Source organism: Geotrypetes seraphini, chromosome 2, assembly GCF_902459505.1.
Source record: "Geotrypetes seraphini chromosome 2, aGeoSer1.1, whole genome shotgun sequence".
NCBI lineage: Eukaryota > Metazoa > Chordata > Amphibia > Gymnophiona > Dermophiidae > Geotrypetes > Geotrypetes seraphini.
In genome coordinates, this window is record NC_047085.1 from 141,986,696 (window position 1) to 142,003,368 (window position 16,673).

Below are 16,673 nucleotides of genomic sequence, written 5' to 3' on the forward strand. Positions count from 1 at the left end.
TGGCCCCTTATGTGATTGAGTTTGACACCCCTGATGTAGAGTGAGGCAGTTAGGCGATATAAACTTGGTTATTAATATAGACTTATATTTCAGATAGTATTACTGCTTTACAATATATTTGAACGCTTTTATATACGTATTGAAAGGGTTCAGAGTTAATGTCCTGGGTAAGTAGGTGGGAAGGGAAGGAAGGGGGATTTGTTGAGATGTTTGGGGGTTGCATAGAAGAAAAACTGTGCACTGGTATGCTAATCTTTCTTTGTTTTGAATTTAAAAAAAAAAGAAATAAATGGAAATAAAGAAGTAAATAAGAAAACAGATAAATGGGGGCGGGGTGTGGGCGGGGCAGGCCCAGGGGAGCCCAGGGTACTTGTGTGCCTAGGGGCTCTCGAAGAATTAATCCTGCCCTGGTTTTCAGGATGTCTGCAATGAATATTCATGAACTAGATTTGCATGCAATAGAGGTAGTGCAGGCAAACTTAACTCTTGAATATTTATTGTGAACGTCCTGAAAATGTGACTGGCTTGAGTTTCCTCAGGACAGGTTGGGAACCACTGCAGCAATCCTTTTCAATACCCTTGACCCCTTCATAGCACCCTCATTCCTTCCAACTCTACTCCCAGACTCTATCCCCATTACCCAGCTTCTCTTCCCCTTACAACCTTTTGCTTCTTCCAGCCTTTCATAGCAGAATTCTCTCCAACAGTAACTCCTTTCAGTTCCCTTCACCCCTTCCTAGCCCCCTCTATTCTTCTCTCCACAGAGCTCTCAGCCTTTTCCCTTGCAGAAGATTTCATAGCTGTAATCTGCCTCCCAGCCAGTAATCTCTTTCAAACCCCTTCACACCTTCCTTGCTCCTCTTCCAATACTCCTGTTTTTCCCCCTCAGTAGTTAAACATATTGCTGTAGCAACATATGTAAAATTGTCGTAAAGGTATGTGACCCAGTCTCATTTCCTTTTCTTAGTGTCTATCCTCTACTCTTCCCTTTTGCATTGGCACCTGCAGGCAAGAAGTACCTTTACTTTTAGTTACAGTTGCTCCTTCCTCCCCCCTGAAACTCATCACTCACACACAGCCAGTCAACAGGCTGCAAAACAGCTCTCTTCCTCCTGTAGCCCACTGTTCAGCTATTCCAACAAATAGGCTACAGGGGGAGGCGGGAGCAGTAATTGGACTAGAAAAGCATTTCCATCCTACCTTCCATTGTTGCTCTGCAGCTTGGAGATTTCTGCTCCAAATTTAATAAAGTATAGCATAAAAATATTGAGGATCCTCAGGCACCCACAAAGCTGGTGCCTATAGTTCCAGCAATAAAGAAATTACGAGCATGTTGCTCCTCATGTTCTGATTCCACAGTTCAGAAATTTGGGGGAAGGGATTCAGGTTCTGTCAATGGAGTGGCATGGAGCCACTATGCTTAAGGAGCTGGGATACCTTTGTTGAGGGGGCTGTAAGGAGAGTACAGCAGCAGATGGTGATTTTGAATCTTGCCAGGCAAAGTTAATTAATACATTATTTCTACCCATATATACTTGTACGTAAATATTAGGCCACCACTGCAGTGAGAAACTAGAGCGGGCTTAAGGGACTGTGGCATCCTAAGCCAAATTCTTCATTGGTGATCACTCCCCGCTCCCCAATTTCTCTCAACCCTCCAAGTTTATTTAAAATTTTCCAACCTGCCCTTGGGAAAACCTTCAATGCGGCTTACTATGTAAAACAAAGTAGTTAAAAGGAATTAACAATACAATACACAAAGTAATCCATACGTACTAGAGTACATAAGGTTTAAGGAAAAAATACAATTTTTTTTTACAAAAAAAAGAAGCTACATTAGGGATATTTGTTTTCACAGATACCAATAGTGCCACCCATTATACCTGAGAGTATGCATCAGAAAAAAAAGATAGGTCTTTAAATTTTCTTTAAACTTATCAACTGAAATTATTGTTTTAAGTGCCAATGGGATTTGTGTTCCAATATCTTGGATCAGTTACAGAAAAAATTGGGTCTTGTACATGTTCATGTACAATATCTTCGTATGATGGGATTATAAGCAATTGCTTATTTGTGGATCTCAAGTTCCTACCATCTATATAGAGAGTTAGCAAGTGTGCTAGATAGAGTGGTTCGAACTTTCTCAGTACTTTGAAAGTAGTAAGAATCAACTTATATACAATACGATATTTTACTGGGAGCCAGTGAGCATTTTTCAAAAATGAAGATATATGGTCAAATTTACGGAGACTATGAATTAATCTAATAGCTGTATTCTGCATTATCTGCAATCTTTGAATGTCCTTCTGTCATAACCCAGCATAAAGAGAATTGAAGTAATCTATTTGTTGAATAACGAGAGAATGTACCAAAATGTTCAAAGTCTCTGGAAATAACAAAGAGCGAATTGATCTAATCGGATGTAGTTTGAAAAAGGAGCTGTTCATCACCTTTGAAATTTGCGAATGATATAATAAATTTGTATCTAGGATTACTCCTAATATTTTAGTGCTAGTCACAGATGGAATTGGATTATGTCCAAATTTAATCTCTGATGGCAAAATTATTAGATCCTGATGGCTAAAGATTATTGATGTTGATTTTTCTGTATTAAGTTTCAATTTCTGAATATATAGCGATACGATCTATATTCTCATTAAAGAGTAAAATTTCTTGAGGGAACCAGATTCAAAAGTATACACTAATTGTGTATCATTCTCGTAAACAAACATGGCCAGTCCAATTGATTGTCCCAAGGTCAAGAGCAGTGCTAAAAAGATATTAAACAGCAGCGGTGACAAGATTGGTCCTTGAGATAATCCCACTCCCATATCAAAGGAGTTTGACTCTGAGTTTCCCATTTTAACGATGCTACGTCTGTCCTTGAACTATGATTGAAACCAATCCAGAGCCACATCAGTAATACCAATATCGGTTAATTGGGCAAGAAGGAGATTATAGTCCAAGACATCAAATGCCAATGAGAGATCTAAAGAGATCATCAAAACGGATTTAAAACAATCCAATCTCTCTGTGGATATAAGTGGTTTCAGTGTTCCCGCTAAGCTGCGTTGGCCTGCGCTCGCGCACAAAATATTACATCGCAGCGCAAAGTTTCTCTTCACAGCGCACACACGCGTCGGTAAGGTAAGGGGACGCATTGGGGGGATTGCACTTCCCCACAATTGCCATGCTTCGGTTCCTCTTCTTCCTTCCTTCCTCCCCCCCACCCCCGCGGGACCCTGCGGCACCATCAACTCTTACTCCCTCTAATGTCGGCCCTGCAGCTCCAGACTTCCTCGCACCTTCTCCCCTCCCCCTTTGGATCGCTATTATTTTAAATGTTATAGCCGCGGAGCTGTATCCATCAGTGGAGATGTCTAACCTCGGCCTGCCCCGGAACTCTTACTGCAACAGTGACTTCCTGTTCCTGCCTAGACGGGCGGCTGCTGCAGTAAGAGTTCCGGGGCAGGCCGAGGTTAGACATCTCCACTGATGGATACAGCTCCGCGGCTATAACATTTAAAATAATAGCGATCCAAAGGGGGAGGGGAGAAGGTGCGAGGAAGTCTGGAGCTGCAGGGCCGACATTAGAGGGAGTAAGAGTTGATGGTGCCGCAGGGTCCCGCGGGGGGGGGGGGGAGGAAGGAAGGAAGAAGAGGAACCGAAGCATGGCAATTGTGGGGAAGTGCAGAGCTGCAGGGAAGAGTGTTGCGGTACCCAGCTGGAGGGAGAAGGAAGATGAGGGAGGGAATTAAAGGAGATGCCAGGGCTTGGAGCGTAGGAGGAAGGTATGCCAGTCTAAGGGAAAAGGAAGGGGGAGATGTGAGAGCATGGAGGGGGAGCGAAAGATGGAAGAAAAGGAAAGGAGAGAGATGCCAGAGAATCAGGGAAGGGGAGATACCAGACTATGAGGAGAGGTGTGGGAGAGGGAAGGCGAGGAGAGAGATGCCAGACCAATGGGGTGAAAGGAGAGATGGAAGGGGGAGGCATACAGTTTCTGGAAGGGGCATAGAAGGAGAGAAGATGCCATATAGGGGAAGAGAGACGGCAGACAGTGGATGGAAGGAAGAGAGTTACAAGAAGATGAGGAAAGGAGAAACCACAGAAGACAAAGGTAGAAAAAAATTTCTATTTATTTATTGCTTTAGGAGACATGTGTCACTGTTTCTGTGAAGCATTGTATGCAGAGTCCAGCTTCTTGCTGGTTCAATTTAACCTTTGTCTATGTATTTTTATTTTATCCCCCCTTTTACAAAACTGTGAAGCGTTTTTAGCACCAGCCTTGGTGGTAGCAGCTCTGATGCTCAGAATTTTATGAGCATCAGAGCTGTTACCTCCGTAGCTAAAATCCACACTACAGTTTTGTAAAAGAGGGAGGGGTTAGTTTGTGATTACATATTCCTTACTAGGCGAAGGTGTTTTCTGTGTTCTGTGTGTTCGAAAGACATGGTTTTCTGTTAGGATTGACGGTGTAGGATTGATCTGTGCTGGTCTGGCTTGTTTAGTTTTACAATGGGTGTATTGATGTACTGCTCACTGCAATATGTAAGATGCTGCCTTTTCCTAGGTACTCATGTGTGACGTGTGGTTTGTTACTAAAAATCATGTTTTTCTTACAGATGGGGGGGGGGTGCCAAAAAATGATGGGCCCCGGATGTTACATATGCTAGGTACGCCACTGTATGTAAAGATACCAGAAAGCTGGCGTAGCAAAAACTTCTAAGTTTTGAGTATTTAACCCTCCCACAATCTCACGGGCACTCGTTTCAAGTTTATTGAGATTTTGATTTAAACGCAATATCAAATATTTTCAATGCGTATAACAAAAATAAATTTGGGGAAATAAATAAAACCATTTGAACCAGTGTTCCCGCTAAGCTGCGCTGGCGTGCGCTGGCGCACAAAATATTACATCGCAGCGCACACGTTTCTCGTCACAGCGCACGATCGGAAGAGGCGTACGGCAGATGGCAGGGCGGCGAGAGGAGAATCGGGCGAGTTGGCTCATAACTTGCTGGCGCCCGATATTTTTGGCTCACGGTGAAAAAAGTTTGCTCACAACACCCGCCCGCTTAGAGGGAACACTGTTATACCAAGTAAAATTGTCTCAGTATTATGATACTTACAAAATGCGGTCTGATGGGGATGAAGTATGTTAGCGCTACTTAATGAAATTTCATAATTGGAGATGCACTGTTGCTTCCACTATCTTCGCTAGGAACGGGATATTAGCAATTGGACAATAGTTGCTAGGGTCTGAAATTGCCTTTAATGCATTTTTCAGTATAGGTGTGAGGTATGTTATTTTTCATTGCTCTGGAAAATCCTGTCTCTAAGCTTGTACTAACCATCGAATGTACATCCCCCTGCAATGGCTATCTTCAAACTCCTAGAGGGTACTACAAATGTTGCCTGAGTCCTGCCCAAAGAATTCCCTTCTGTCATAACTTTTTGTTTCCAGTGAGACAGCATACAGCAGAGGAAAGGCTCTGGGCCAAGTGCAAGTAGCACATTTGAATTGCTGCACTGCAGGCACCATCTAGAATTCTGAAGATATATCGGGATGTGGGGTGAGAAAAAAAGAGAGATGTCAATGTGTATGTGTGTGGGGGGTGGGTGAAAGTAAGAGAGTGAAATACCAGGCAGATATTTTGAAGGCCTTAGCTAGTGCCTTACTTAGTTCACAGGTTGAGCTAGTCCTGGATTTATTGCCTTGCTGTGTGTATGCATGCACATTGCATTTATTGTTTTCCCTCTTTTTGTGGTTCCTCTATCCTTCTCTCTTTTCTTCATGCCCCCTCTCTGCACTCTACCCACTGCTCCCTTCTGATATCCTCCCTTTTATGCCATGGCCCTCTCCCTGCTCAGTGTCATCATGATTTTCATTAGCAACGGTTTTTGTTGAAGTTCATTTACAAATATGCTAGTACAGTGTTCCAATTCTCCAGGGAAACCTCTAAAGCTAGGAAACACAGAAAGTCACAAGTTATGCAGGTGTTGAAGTGCTTAAGTTTGCTAAACAAGTCCTTCTCCAATGACTGTGGTTGGCCGAGGGAAGGAAAGGAGAATTCTTCATTTAACACTTATAACTTCTCCAGCACCCTTTTTTCTAAAATATGTTTCAAGGCAACCCAGTTGTCCCAGGTCACTGAAATTAAGATAGTCCCATGGATTCCAGCATATGACGACAGGTAGTGATAGCATATGACGACAGGTAGTGATGTGGTGGGGGTAAGGTGATAGAAAGAAGCCTAATCAGTGGGTTTAAAATATGCAGTTACTCACTGGCCGCACACTGGGCAGGAGTGGCTGGAAAGAGAAGAGAAGCAGCACAGCAGGAGTTTTTTGAGAGCCAGGCACCAACCTTTGTGCCACTGGTCACAGCAGAAGCATGATGGAGAAAGGAGCCAAGCCAGGTACACAGATGCTTAGAGAAAGTATACAGAGCAAGGAGACAGTGATCTGGTGTAGAGTTGCTAGGGGAACCTGCAACAAGAGAGCGCCCTGGAGATTCAAAGAGTGGAGAAAAGAAAAGGCTGATGAATGCAGTAAAGGCCCTGGAGGAAGGGAAGAATCAGCTGAAGTACTAGAGAATGACATGGGGATGAGGACCTGCGGTTAACTGTGAGACGGGGGTGGGGATAGGGACAGAGCCCATAGGAAAGGGGCAGAGACAAAGCTTTTGGGGATGGGATGGGGACAAACTGTCAGCCTAAAAACTTGTGACTAGCCTTAAACAAACTGTTCCAACTAGAAGAAACAGCATTTATAAGATGCTAGTATCAATATGTAAAAACATTAACATCTTTAGACAACTGACAATTGAACTGAATAATTAAAAAACTGCAGAAGATGCTTTTGGATTTAAATTAACTACTATTAAATGACATTACTTGTGTTTTGTCTGCCTGTGATGTGGCAACGAGAGTCTTTGTCTGCTGATCAGGCTCCTTCCTTCATGTGCCCAGTTGCTCAAGAATCTTATTATTACTGCAACAGATTCATCCACCGTTGCTGGCATCAAGGAGCATTTCCAACATTTAGACAAAACTTATTTTCCCATTCATGCACTAGACAGTGGTGTTTCTCTTTTACATCCATGTCTGAAAGACAATCCAATTATCTTTCCAGCTGATGTAAAAACACTAAACTAACTAAACTAAACTAAACCTTAGGTTTGTATACCGCACCATCTCCACAAGCGTAGAGCTCGGCACGGTTTACAGGGTTAGGTTGAAAAGGAGCTACAATGAAGGGTTATAGGAAAGGAGCTAGGAAGATAAAGAGGGACAGGGTACCAAAGGGCCAACCAAATCGTTAGGAAGGTTGTGCTAAAACAAGATTGAAATGTAAGACTATTTGTGAATTATAAACAGTTGTAAAGAATATTGTCCGTTTTTATACTTTAATAAAAAGATTTAAATATAAAATCATAACTGTTCAAGGCTTGTGCAGATGAAGACAGAGCCCGCAGAGAAAGGGTATGGGCAAGGGCTGAACTTGCAGGAATGGAGCAGTCCCCATATCATTCTCTATGAAGTAGTCAAGAAGCAGAGGCCAAATCAGTGGATCCAGAAGAAGCAGGTAATGGATATTCAAATGCCGACTCAAGACTGTGCTGTGTTACTTTCACCAACATTAGACACTGGATGCAATGGCAGAAATAAAAAGAAACTAAACTGTAAGGGGCGGGAGCAAGGCAGGGATGAAGATAGCTAATGGAGCTTGGGTCTTGCAGACAGAGTAGACGGATCTCTTACAAAATTTCATTAATAACTTTTAAAACATTACAGATTAAATCCCCCCCCCCAATTTATTGATTTATATCTGATTCCATATGAGCCATCCCGCCTTCTCAGATCCTCAGATCACAGATTACTTACTGTTCCCTCGCTGTATGTAATTGGCACTAAACGTCAAGACATCTTTTCTGTGGTTGCCCCACATCTTTGGAATACTCTCCCCGCTCTTGTGAGGGAAGAAAGCAATCTAGATTGTTTCAAAGGCCTCAAGAGCCATCTGTTCAAAGAAGATTTTAATATCTAATTCTTTCTCACGCCTTCTCATATCATTCTATCCAAAGAAATAATTTACAGCATTTACCTTCTTTTTTGTTCTTTCCTTAAATGTTCTTCTATCCTATTTTCAATTGTATTTCTTCCCCAACCTACTATTTTCCTGTTAGTCTAGTCTTGTAAGTTCAATTAAGTATGCCTTTAAGTTAAAGTTGTTTTATCTTCTTTTTATAATATTTGTATTGTCATAGGTGTTCTTCCTTTCTCCCTTATTGTAAACTCGCTTAGAAATGTGATAAATGATAGAATCAAATTTTCATAACAACTTGAAACTTGAAAACCTGATGTGAAAGGCTGAAACAATCTTCAGTAGAAAGGAAGGTACTATGTGTAGGAAAATTCCTGCTTCTGTAATCCTGAGGTATAGTTCTCCGAGACAAACACCACTAGAAACACTGTCTTTACCGTAAGATCCAGCAGGGACATCCTTTGAAAGGGTTCATACGGAGACTTACAAAGTCCTTTCAGGACAATGTTAAGATTCCACATCAGAAAAGGCTGCAAGCTGAGCATCCCCTTCAAAAATTTGGTCACATCTAGATGAGATGCCAGTGAAACATTTCCCACTCGGGCTTGAAAGCACAAGAGGCCTGTCACCTGTACTTTGAGCAATGCTACTGCCAGGCCTTTCTTTAGACCTGCCTGTAGAAAGTCAAAAATCACCGGAAATGGGGCCTTCAGGGGCTCCACATCATCTTTGGCGCACCAGAGCTGAAAAGCATTCCAGGTCTTAGTGTAGGCTGCAACAGTCGAAGCCTTTTTAGTTCGGAGGAGAGTAGAAATGACTACCTCCGAATATCCTCTGCATATTAAGGCAAAGCACTCAACAGCCATGCCATAAGACCAAAGCAATCTAGGTTCTCCATGTGGATTTGACCCTGAATGAGTAGCCCCATATGGACCGGTAAATTGATGCATTTGTCCCGTTTGAGTCATTCTAGCTCTGCACACTATGGTTGGCGAGGCCAATCTGGGGCTACCAGGATCACATGCCCTGGGTGGGTTGCATATTTTGAATGACCCAGCCCACTTTTGGCCACAATGGAAACACAAAGCAGCCTCTCCTGTGGCCAAGAGCTGAACCAAAACATTCAATCCTGCGCTTCCTGATTCATCTCTTCGGCTGTAGAAATTAGTTTTCCTCGTGTTTTTGGCTGAAGGCATCAAAGACCATCACTGGACTTCTCCAGTGTTGCACAATGAGATTGAATGTTCTTCGAGACAGTAACCATTCTCCTGGGTCTAGCGTGTGCCTGCTGAGAAAAATCGGCCTGCATGATTTTCACTCCTTATACATTGGCTGCGGATAGCGCCTGAAAGTGAGCTTCCGCCCACCTGAAAACATCTGAGCCTTCAAACATAATGGAGTACTCCTGATGCCTCATTGTCTGTTCACATATGCAACCGTGGTGGCATTCTCCAAGAACACTCTCAAACAAATCTCTGTAACATTGGAAGAAGTAATGGGTCAATCTCACAAACTTGAACAGTAGCAAATCACCTGGACAGGATGTTATACTTCCTAGAGTGTTGATAGAATTGAAAAATTAACTTGCAGAACTATTGTTGGTAATTTGTCATTTTTCTTTGAAACTCAGCATAGTACCGGAAGACAAGGGTAGCCAATGTGACGCCAATTTTTAAAAAAGGTTCCAGAGGTGAACTGGAAATTACAGAACTGAAAGAAATGAAAAATACACAAAAATACTGAAGAAAAATAAAGAAATAAGCAGAGTAAATCAGAAACACTCCTTCAAGCTCATGTACAGAATGAAAGAAATTGTACGGAGTAGCAGAGCCCTCTGTGAAGTAGGAGGGATTAAAAAACTGAAGTGGAGTCTTTCTGCGTGGCTTGCGGGCACAGGGATATAACCCGTCCATCCAGAATGATACACCTATTGCACTAGAAACATATTTTGTTCTCCAAGTCTCACCTCATAGCCCTCTTCTAGAATTTTCTCTATATCCCTTTGAGACAAGGGCCTCCAGAACTGTTTTATTGTACACTAGGTGCTGAAGCCTGCTTCCAGATGCTACAGTATAAACATTTCAAAGTGAAGAAAAAGAGGGCCCCCTCAATACTCAAATCTGTATCAAATATGAGTGTGTGTTAGTGGATATCTATATCCCTAAATATAAAATATATACATATATATATATATATATATCCATTTTTTTAGCCCATTACATTAATGGGTGCTAGAATAGATGTGTAGACAGGCATTTCTTTCTTTCTTTTTCTTTCTTTCTTTCTCTCTCCCTGCCCCCTTTCTTTCTTTCTGTCTATCTTTCTTTCTGTCTCTTTCCCTGGCCCCCTGTCTGTCTTTCTTTCTGTTGCTCTCCCTTCCCCCTGTCTGTCTTTCTTTCTTTTTGTCTCTCTCCCCCTGTCTCTTTTTCTTTCCGTCTCTCTCCCTGTCTGTCTGTCTTCCCCCGGACAGCCACAGCGCCCGCCCACCTACCAGTCTCGCGCTCCCAGCCGGGGCTTCTGAGCGCCGTCGCCCCAGGCAATTGTCGGCTGCCTTGGTCTGGGTCGCTCCGTAGAACTGAGCATGTGTAGGGTACCAGCATTGGGGCTCCAAGGGCTGACTGCTGCAAGCTTTAAAAAGGGGTTCACATCTTTATTGAGTGGCTGATGTCTTCCACTGGCAGGGCTTGGAGATTCCTGCTATGTTCTTCGTCACTCTAACGGCCTCGCCTCCAACCCCCGGACAGTAACAGCGCCCGCCCCCTACCAGTCTCGCGCTCCCAGCCGGGGCTTCTGAGCGCTGTCGCCCCAGCCAATCGTCGGCCGCCTTGGTCTGGGCTGCTCCGCGGTGCTAAGCAGGCGCAACCCATGCCGCTGTCACGCCAACCCGCCACCGAGCTGTCTTTCCTTCTCTGCCGGCAGGGACCGCCGGGGCCGGGTGCGGCGGGGAAGGGGGGTCTTGCCTGGCCGGGGCCAGCCGAATCCAGGGCCTGCTCTCCTTCCCCTAAGTCCCGGCCCCTCACTCCGCACCATCTAGCGCATGCGTACTCTTGCCGCCACATCCCGACAGATCAGGGATCAGGGAACATGCGGCGAGAGTGCGCATGCGCGCGTAGCGTTTTATTATTATAGATAGGAGAGGTCATATCTGTATATATTCAGAGAGATAGATAGCTATGACCTCTCCTATTTATGATAAAATGGATACAAGTATGAGAAAAGCATTTAATTAGTCTATATATAAAGGTAGTATGTGATTATTATTTTGCCTTATATGGAGAGCTGAAATATAATTACCAACATTAACTTACCTGATGCACTAACAGTTCAGCCACTTCAACATGATTATTGAGTGCTGCCAGATGTAATGAAGTATAACCATCATCCTTCTTCTCATCCACAATCCATGGCCTTGGAAGTTTTGACAAAAGTACACGCATTGCGCTGAAGGAAATTAAAAAGTCAATGTGAAGGCAGCAGTGGAAATCAAATTAAGCAGTTGGCAATTACACAGCTGAGTCTCTAGAAGGAATGAAACTATGAGATCTTGATAGCACATACTGAATATTCCTCAACTCTCTCAGATGCTAGAACAATAAAGCTAAGATCCCATCTAGATGGCTATATATAAACAAAAAAAGTTTTACTCAACAACAAAAAAACCAAACATTGACCATTCAATTTGGGGGAAGGGAGGGAATCACCACAGCTATGTCTTGTTTGGTTGGCTGGCAGGATCTAGACTTTCCTCAAACTGTATCATTTGGCTTGCCAGATCACACCTAGCACTGTGAGCTTCCTTTCACATGTACATGTGGCACTCTCGTTGCAACATTCACAGGAACAAACTACCTTTTATATATAGGGAATTAATCCCATGCCTATTTGAATAATCTTTTCGTTTACCTTCAAATCAAATTTTCCTATATAATAGGGGATTTCAATAAACAATGCTAAAAGTTAGGCACCCAAATCTAGGCGCTAAGCTAGTATGAGGATTTTATAACACCAAATTTGTACACTTAATGTATTATAGAATAGGTTCCACCACTTACTCCAGTACTATGGCAGGTACAAACATGAATGCTTTAAATGCAATAGTTAGGTGCTTAATTGACAGCATTCAATAAAACATGTGCTCAAACAGCTGTTAACATCCATGACCCTCCTATGTGAATACCCCCTTTACACTTAGAGCTAGAACATTTAGGTGCTCAGTTATAGAATAGTGCCTAAGTGCACTTAAGTGCTAAAATGAAGGTGGGGGGAGGAAGAATGACAGTTAGGCACCTAACTATCTTTAACTTCCATTTGAGCACCTAGAGTTAGGTGCTAAACTTTTAGTACATTACAGTGGAACCTTGGTTTACGAGCATAGTTTGTTCCAGAAGCATGCTCGTAAACCAAAATACTCGTATATCAAAGCGAGTTTCTCCATAGGAAATAATGGAAACTCACTTTGTTACGTTCCCACCCCCCGAGGCCAGCGGCACTGCCCCCCCCCCCTCCACTTGCAAAGACCCTCCTCCGCGCGAATCGGCACCCCCCACCCGAACAATTTAAACTTACCCCCCCCCCCAATCTGGCACTGGCATGCAGCCTACAAGACGTGCCGATGCTGCTAGAAGATCTTCCTGCTTCTGCTGGCCTTGAGCATGCATCTGCGCATGCTCAAGGACTTCTAATTCTCCCTCTCACCGAGATGATGCATATTCATTGGGGAAATCCTGAAAACCCGACTGGATTGTGGCCCTTTAAGAGGGACTTTGACATCCCTGCTCTAGGTAGTGTTTATAGAGTATGATAGTGTGGTACTGAGTGATTTCAATTACCCCAATATTGACTGGTTAAATGTTACATCGGGGTGTGCCAGGGAGGTAAAATTCCTAGATGTCATAAATGACTGCTTCTTGGAACAACTGGTCTGGGAACCGGCAAGAGGGGGAGCTATTTTTGATTTAGTCCTTAATGGAATGCAAGGCATAGTACAGGAGTTAACTGTGTCCACTGGGAAAAAGTGATCATAACATGATCAAATTTGAACTGATTCTGGGAGTGACATCGCAAAAGAAATCGACTGTAGAGGTATTTAATTTTTGAAGGGCAATTATGATAAAATGAGGAAAATGGTTAAAAAAAAAAGCTAAAAGGATCAGTTGCAAAGGTTAGTATTGTAAACCAGGCGTGGATGTTATTTAAAAATACCATCGTGGAAGCCCAGACCAGATGTATTCCATTTATCAGAAAAGGTAGAAAGAAGAGGAAACAAGAGCCAGCATGGTTTAAAATGTGAAGTGAAAGAGGCTACTATTAGAGCCAAAAAAAACCATCCTTTAAAGAAAGGAAAAAAGGGTTCAAATGAAGAAAATAAAAAGAGAGACACAAGCAGTGGCAAGTTAGATGCAAAGCATTGATAAAGAAAGCTAAGAAAGAATATGAAGAGAAATTTGCAAAAGAGGCAAAAACTCATAACAATTTTTTTAGGTACATCAGAAGCAGAAAACCTGTGAGGGAATCTGTGGGACCATTGGATGATCAAGGAGCAAAAGAAGGGCTCAGATACGATAAGACTATAGCGGAGAAACTGAATGAATCTTTTGCTTCGGTCTTTATGGAAGAAGATGTAAGAGATCTACTTGAACTGGAAATGATTTTCAAGAATGATGATGTGGAGGATATCTCAGTGAATCTGGAAGATGTCTAAGCCAAATTGACAAGTTAAAAAATGATAAATCGCCTGGACCAGATGCTATACATCCCAGGGTACTAAAAGAACTCAAACATGAAATTGCCGACCTGGTGTTAGTGATCTGTAACCTGTTGCTAAAATCGTCTGTAGTACCTGAAGATTGGAGGGTGACCAATGTTACACTGATTTTTAAAAAGGGTTCCAGCTGAAATCTGAGAAATTACAGACCAGTAAGCCTGACTTCAGTGCCAGACAAAATGGTGGAAACAATTATAAAAAATAAAATTGTGGAATACGTAGACAAACGCGATTTAATGAGACAGTCAGCATGGGTTCAGCTGAGGGAGATCTTGTCTCACCAATTTGCTTGACTTGCACAATAAACGCCATAATGAAACACCAGGCTTCTTTAGGAAACATAGAAACATAGAAGATGACGGCAGAAAAGGGCCTCAGTCCATCAAGTCTGCCCACTCCAACAACCCTACCCCCTTGAATTTACCCCCCTAGAGATCCCACATGTGTATCCCATTTCCTTTTAAAATCCTTCACGCTGCTGGCCTGAATCACCTGAGGTGGAAGTTCATTCCAACGATCGACCACCCTTTCGGTGAAGAAGAACTTCCTGGTGTCGCCATGAAATTTCTGTAGTGCTGTAGTGCCATTTTTCTCAATGAAAAACAATACAAAGCACTACAGCACTTTCCCTGAAGAAGTCTGGGTTATCCTGGTGAAACGGAGGCTACATCGTGCTTGAAGAGCAGTACTGGCGTTTCATCATCTTTTTGCATAAAATACGTTTGAAATGAAAATTCACTTTTCCAATTTGCACTTTATATATGAAGTAATCACAAGGGGTTTTGACTGGTGACTGAGACATGACCTGCTCCATTTGCTAAATCTTAAGCAGCACTGTGGCTTTTTAAAGGTCTCTGAGGTTTTTCCATCCCCTTATATATAGTAGTGATTTGAATTATTATATGGATGTGTTTGTTTGAGCTAAAGCATAGCCCAGGGTTGCAAAACGTAGAGCCAAAAAATGTAAATGATGCCTTCTACACAACTTGTGATTAAAGAAGAATAACCCATTATTTCAAGATTTGTATGTCTTTTGCACTAGAATTATGTTTGAAAGGATGCTCCAGAATGAGAGGGCACAGAATGAAGTTAAGAGTTTATAGACTCAAGAGTACTCTAAGGAAATACTTTTTTACAGAAAGAGTGGTAGATGAGTGTAATAGTCTCCTGGTAGAAGTGGTGGAAACAAAAACTGTGTCTGAATTCAAGAAAGCGTGGGGAAGGCATGTGGTATCTCTTAGGGAGAGGAGATGTAGATGCTGTGGATGGGCAGACTGGTTGGGCCATTTGGCCTTTATCTGCCATCATGTTTCTATGTAAAAATTAACAGAAAAGCACCGGACACAGTAGCGTACTAAGGGGGGGGGGCGGTCCGCCCGGGGTGCCAGCCCTGAGGGGGTGCTCCCGGCCTTGCCGTTCAGTCCCCCCCACCCCGAAGGACTGCTCGCCCCACTGACCTTCCTGCATCACCTATGAAGCAGCCCGCAGCAGGATCGCGATGTCAGCGATCCCTGAGCTGCTTGGGTGCTGCTTCCTGCGCCGCGGTCCCGCCCCTCCTCTGATGTCAAAGGAGGGGCGGGACCGCAGCGCCAAAGCAGCGCAGGGATCGCTGACATCGCAATCCTGCTGCGGGCTGCTTCATAGGTGGTGCGGGGAGGCCAGGGGGGGCGAGCGGTCCTTCGGGGTGGGTCGGGGCATCAGGCCTTCAGGGTGGGACGGGCAGGCAGGCAGGCAGGCTTTCAAGGGGGAGGGGGGGTGACAGGCAGGCAGGCCTTCAAGGGGGGACAGGCCTTCAAGGGGGGGGACAGGCTGGCCTTCAAGGGGGGGACAGGCAGGCCTTCGGGGGGGGTGCAGACCTTCAAGGGGGAGGGACAGGCCTTCAAGGGGGGCAGGCAGGCCTACAAGGGGGTGGGACAGGCCTACAAGGGGGTAGGACAGGCCTTCAAGGGGGGGAGACCGGCCTTCGGGGGGGTGCAGGCCTTCGGGGGGGTGACCTTCAAGGGGGGTGCAGGCCTTCAAGGGGGTGCAGGCCTTCAAGGGGGGGACAGGCCTTCAAGGGGGGGACAGGCAGGCAGGCCTTCAAGGGGGGGGACAGGTCTTCAAGGGGGGGACAGGCCTTCGGGGGGGTGCAGGCCTTCAAGGGGGGGGACAGGCCTTCAAGGGGGGGATAGGCCTACAAGGGGGGACAGGCCTTCAAGTGGGGGGGGACAGGCCTACAAGGGGGTGGGACAGGCCTACAAGGGGGTGGGACAGGCCTTCGGGGGTGTGCAGGCCTTCAAGGGGGGGACAGGCCTACAAGGGGGTGGGACAGGCATTCGGGAGTGTGCAGGCCTTCAAGGGGGGGACAGGCCTTCAAGGGGGGGATAGGCAGGCAGGCCTTCAAGGGGGGGACAGGCCTTCAAGGGGGGACAGGCCGTGGGGGGGACCCTGGTTTAGAAGTACACGGAGGGAAGGGGGTGTTCAAAGAGACGTGCATATGCCAAACTTTGGGGGGGGGAAAGAAATAATGGGTCTGAAAATAGAGGAGAGGGAGAGAGATGATGGACCATGGGATTTAGGGAGGGAAGGAGCAGAAAGGGAGAGAAATTGGACACAAGGGATGGTGTGGAGGAGAGATAGAGATACTGGATAGGAGGATAATTGGGAAAAGAAAGGGAGAGATGGTGGACTCGGGGGTGGTGGGGAAGGAGGGAGAGATGCCGGATGAAAGGGTAGTTAAGAAAAGGTGGATCTGTGGAGGGAGATGAAAAAAAGGAAAGATACCAGACTTCCTGGGAAGGGAAGGGAAATGGAAAGGGAGGACAGAGTTGGCAGATGGATAGTTAGCATGCAGAAAGAAGAAAGAAGGAGACCCTGGCAAGCA

General features: G+C 44.5%; 1 protein-coding gene across 1 annotated transcript in view; it reads right to left on the reverse strand.

The window, feature by feature from the left end:
• MIB1 (mindbomb E3 ubiquitin protein ligase 1) overlaps window positions 1–16,673 on the reverse strand; it is a 273,835-nt gene that overhangs the window by 62,330 nt on the left and 194,832 nt on the right. Inside the window, exon 13 of the mRNA XM_033933912.1 lies at window positions 11,355–11,487. Within this exon, the coding sequence (XP_033789803.1) occupies window positions 11,355–11,487 (133 nt within the window). The remainder of the gene's footprint in view (window positions 1–11,354; window positions 11,488–16,673) is intronic.